General features: G+C 34.7%; 1 protein-coding gene across 2 annotated transcripts; it reads left to right on the top strand.

The window, feature by feature from the left end:
• The first annotated feature begins 580 nt into the window (after positions 1-580).
• Positions 581-3,009, top strand: LOC105118303 (galactinol synthase 1-like). 2 transcript variants are annotated; one of them, XR_840927.1, is made up of 5 exons: positions 581-1,061; positions 1,643-1,963; positions 2,232-2,366; positions 2,508-2,916; positions 2,950-3,009. XR_840927.1 is itself a non-coding variant. In XM_011016223.1 (4 exons), the coding sequence occupies exons 1-4, from the start codon at positions 726-728 to the stop codon at positions 2,724-2,726; spliced, it is 1,011 nt and encodes a 336-aa protein (XP_011014525.1). In that variant the 5' UTR covers positions 581-725; the 3' UTR covers positions 2,727-2,921. The 2 variants fall into 2 exon arrangements, 1 of the variants encoding a protein (XP_011014525.1); XM_011016223.1 differs by lacking the exon at positions 2,950-3,009 and having other exon boundaries at positions 2,508-2,921.
• The last annotated feature ends 805 nt before the right edge of the window (positions 3,010-3,814 follow it).

The following is a 3,814-nucleotide window of genomic DNA, read 5'->3' as shown; positions in this document are numbered from 1 at the left end:
TTGTCTCAAATAAGTGTTTATTTTTTGGTTTGTGATCAATTTTTATTAGCATTTATTTTTATTATATAATTAAATAAAATAGTTTTTAAAAACTATTATTAAATCCAATATAGTTCATGACTCAGATTGCTAGGGGACCGAGGTAGATCAAATTTATCATCGTCATACAATTTAAAAAAAATATCATCTTAAATTTTTTTTAAATTAAATTATATTTTTAGCAGTTATCAAGGTTGTATTTAAGCTCATGAAATCAATCGATTTAAGTTGAATTAGATCCCATACAATTTAACTAAAAAATTAAATTAAATAAAAAATCTTAAATTAAAAGATTACAAGATTAACAAACTTAAATTTAGTAACAGTATCCAAAGATTCTCCATACTCGAAACATTCTTTTTTAATGGACCGTTAAACGTGGTGTGTCTAATATTAACATCATACCACCCCCATATTACTTTTACAAAACAATACTAGTTCATGATAAGCGTGAAAAGGACGTTATGGAGTTGCATTTAGAGTTCATTTGGCATGAATTTAGACCACATTTTAGTTCTATTTAAGGAGGCCAGGGGCATTCTAAGCGCCAGGTCCATTCTTAGCATTGCTGGTTTGCTTTCCTAAGAAACCTCAAGTACACCAATCTTCTCTGCCTCTCTAATACATTCCAAATAACCTTGTACTATATTCATAGTATATATTAAGCTTAAAAAATCTCAGGTACTATGGCTCCAGGAGTGCCCATGGATGTGATTTCCTGCACCGGCAAGGTTTCCACGGCTAGCACTGGCTACTCTAAAAGGGCCTTTGTAACATTTTTAGCCGGTAATGGGGATTATGTTAAAGGGGTAGTTGGGCTGGCGAAGGGTTTGCGCAAGGTGAAGAGTGCATACCCTCTGGTGGTAGCAATGTTGCCAGATGTGCCTGAGGAACACCGTGCCATTTTGAGGTCTCAAGGTTGCATTGTTCGGGAGATTGAGCCTATTTATCCACCTGAGAACCAGATTCAGTTTGCCATGGCCTACTACGTGATCAACTACTCCAAGCTCCGCATTTGGAATGTACGTGCATTAGCATAATCTTATAAACTTATAGACAATTTTTTCGATCAGTTACTCTTCTTTTATGGTATAATATATTAATTAAACAGTACACAGACACATTTAGCGACAAAAATGTAGAGTTTATATATTCAAACTGATGTGACTTTTCTGTATTTTTTTTTTAACGGGCTATTATTAATTTTCAAAGCCGTCGAGTTCGTAATTATGTATTTTAACTTGTATCTCAAGTAATATATATATATATATATATATGCTTCTGTGCGAGTGTGTGTATAATCAAATGATGTTTACCAGAGCTTGAATTCCAAAACCCAACATAATTAATTTATAAAATCAATCCTAATTTTTATAATTAATTAGACTTAAATAGATGAGATGTACAGATACTGTATAGGAATAAAAAGGTCTCTATTCATGCGTAGGATTAAGATACCTTGGTGTTTATTCTGTCTCTAGTGAAAAAAAAAAGGAGGTCTCTACCTCAGCTGGCGACACAAGTTGGTCGCTAAAAGTTGGTTGTTTATGTAGCAAATGGTCATATAAAAGTATATGTTTGCTTGATTTTCTTGTATGCACAGTTCGAGGAGTACAGCAAGATGATGTATTTGGATGCCGATATCCAAGTATTCGAGAATATAGACCATCTATTTGACACCCAAGATGGCTACTTCTATGCCGTGATGGACTGCTTCTGTGAGAAAACCTGGAGCCACTCACCACAATACTCTATCGGTTACTGCCAGCAGTGCCCGGAAAAGGTGACATGGCCAGCTGAGATGGGCTCTCCTCCTCCCTTGTACTTCAATGCTGGGATGTTTGTCTTTGAGCCTAGTCGTTTGACTTTTGAGAGCCTTCTTGAAACTCTCCAGATTACCCCACCAACCCCATTTGCTGAGCAAGTAAGTCATAGCATTTATGTATGAAATTAAAGTACATAAACCCTAAATGGATGGGAGATTAACAAGCAGGGAATTATAAATCAAAATCACAAAGTAAAAGTGGGCTGTGAGAGTTAAATGTGTGAGGCACAAGAAAATAATTGTAGTGAGGGATTAGTAGAGTGACACTCAGGCTGGCGAAGTAGGAAATTATTAGCCAAATTAATATTTAATAACAAAGAACAGCTTGTTAATTTATAATTTTCTGATTTGCTTGTGGATATGGCAGGATTTCTTAAATATGTTTTTCCAAAAAACATACAAGCCAATCCCTCTAATGTACAATCTGGTTTTAGCCATGCTATGGCGACATCCTGAGAATGTGGAGGTCGAAAAGGTTAAAGTGGTTCACTACTGTGCTGCTGTAAGTAGTGATCTTCTTCTCTGAATAACATCAAATACTATCTTCAGTTTTAAATCCCATCAAATAAATTACATTTATTATGTGTATTCTTGATTTAGACTCCTTCAGATCTCTTCTATTTTTGGAAAAACAAAAATATAGGGTTCAAAACCTTGGAGATATACTGGCAAGGAAGCTAACATGGACAGAGAGGACATCAAGATGCTAGTGGCAAGATGGTGGGACATATATAATAACGAGTCCCTCGATTTCAAGGGGGGGAACTCAGTTCCAGAAGAAGAAACATTATCGAGGCCATCCATCTTGTCTTCCAAGCCTGAGCCTGCCATTTCCTACATCTCTGCGCCATCTGCTGCCTAAACTTCTTGATGAAGATAGTTTAAAAACTGGTGTAATCCCATCCTTCCTTTAATTTTGTCTTTCAGGATAAACCCTTTTTCAGGCTGCTTGTGCTAATTATTTTCTTGCTCGGTGACTTTACATGCAAGACACTGTGGTGTTATATAAGGTGTTCTTGTATTTGAAATAGTATTCATACGAATCTCTATTGGTAAACTAAAAGAATGTCGAAATTAGTTTTAAGGTAAACTTCGATCCCTCCTCCTCTTTAATCTAGCTTGTAATTAGCCTTTTAAGGTTATAAGCTTCAAGTCTTAAGAACCTAATCTGTATTTTCTTTTCTCAATTTCTGATTTTTTTTCTCTCTTTTGATAAACAGCGAAGTCCTAATCTTAATCTTGAGTTATACAAAAGTAGCCCTCCATGCTCCATCAATCAAGTCTTAAAATTTAGTAAATGTTGTCGGCTTTGAAGTAAACTTGTGCTCAAGTAATGATTCCATAGTTTTTTTCAGCCATGTAGATCAATGGACATCAACAGTGACGCTAGAGGTGGTGATGATATTTATTTTTAATATATAAACACCGCAGCATCAGATTCTAAAATATCACAATATCAAAATATCAATTGGGTCTTTGATATTTTAATTTTGCAGCAACGTTTGTCCCTCAGACCAAAATCAGTTCAAATTGCCCTTAAATCCAAAAAATGAAGGACACGTGGCATTTTATGATAGGTTTACTTTATAGATTCACCTCTATCCTCAGTTCAGAAAAAAGCAAATATTACAGCAGACTTACAGGCAAAGCAAGAAGTCCCGAGAAAATATATCATCTAAAAGCATGAACGATTAAAGCCCCACGTACACTTCTTGGTTATTTCTTTAAGAAATTATTATCATACATTCACGCTTTGGAGTTTTGACAAAGACCAAGAAGGAAGAATACAAGGCAGGAGTAAACGTTGAAAATAATTACACATTTCTTTTCGTTTTTTAATTTTTATCTTACTTAGAATAAGAACGTTAAAAAATAATGATTTAGTTTACATGGAATTAACCATCTATTACAGCAAATAAGATTAAAAATACCACATGATCAATGTATTTT

Source organism: Populus euphratica, unplaced genomic scaffold, assembly GCF_000495115.2.
Source record: "Populus euphratica unplaced genomic scaffold, PopEup_1.0 scaffold1854.1, whole genome shotgun sequence".
NCBI lineage: Eukaryota > Viridiplantae > Streptophyta > Magnoliopsida > Malpighiales > Salicaceae > Populus > Populus euphratica.
This window is presented reverse-complemented; position numbering and strand designations above follow the sequence as displayed.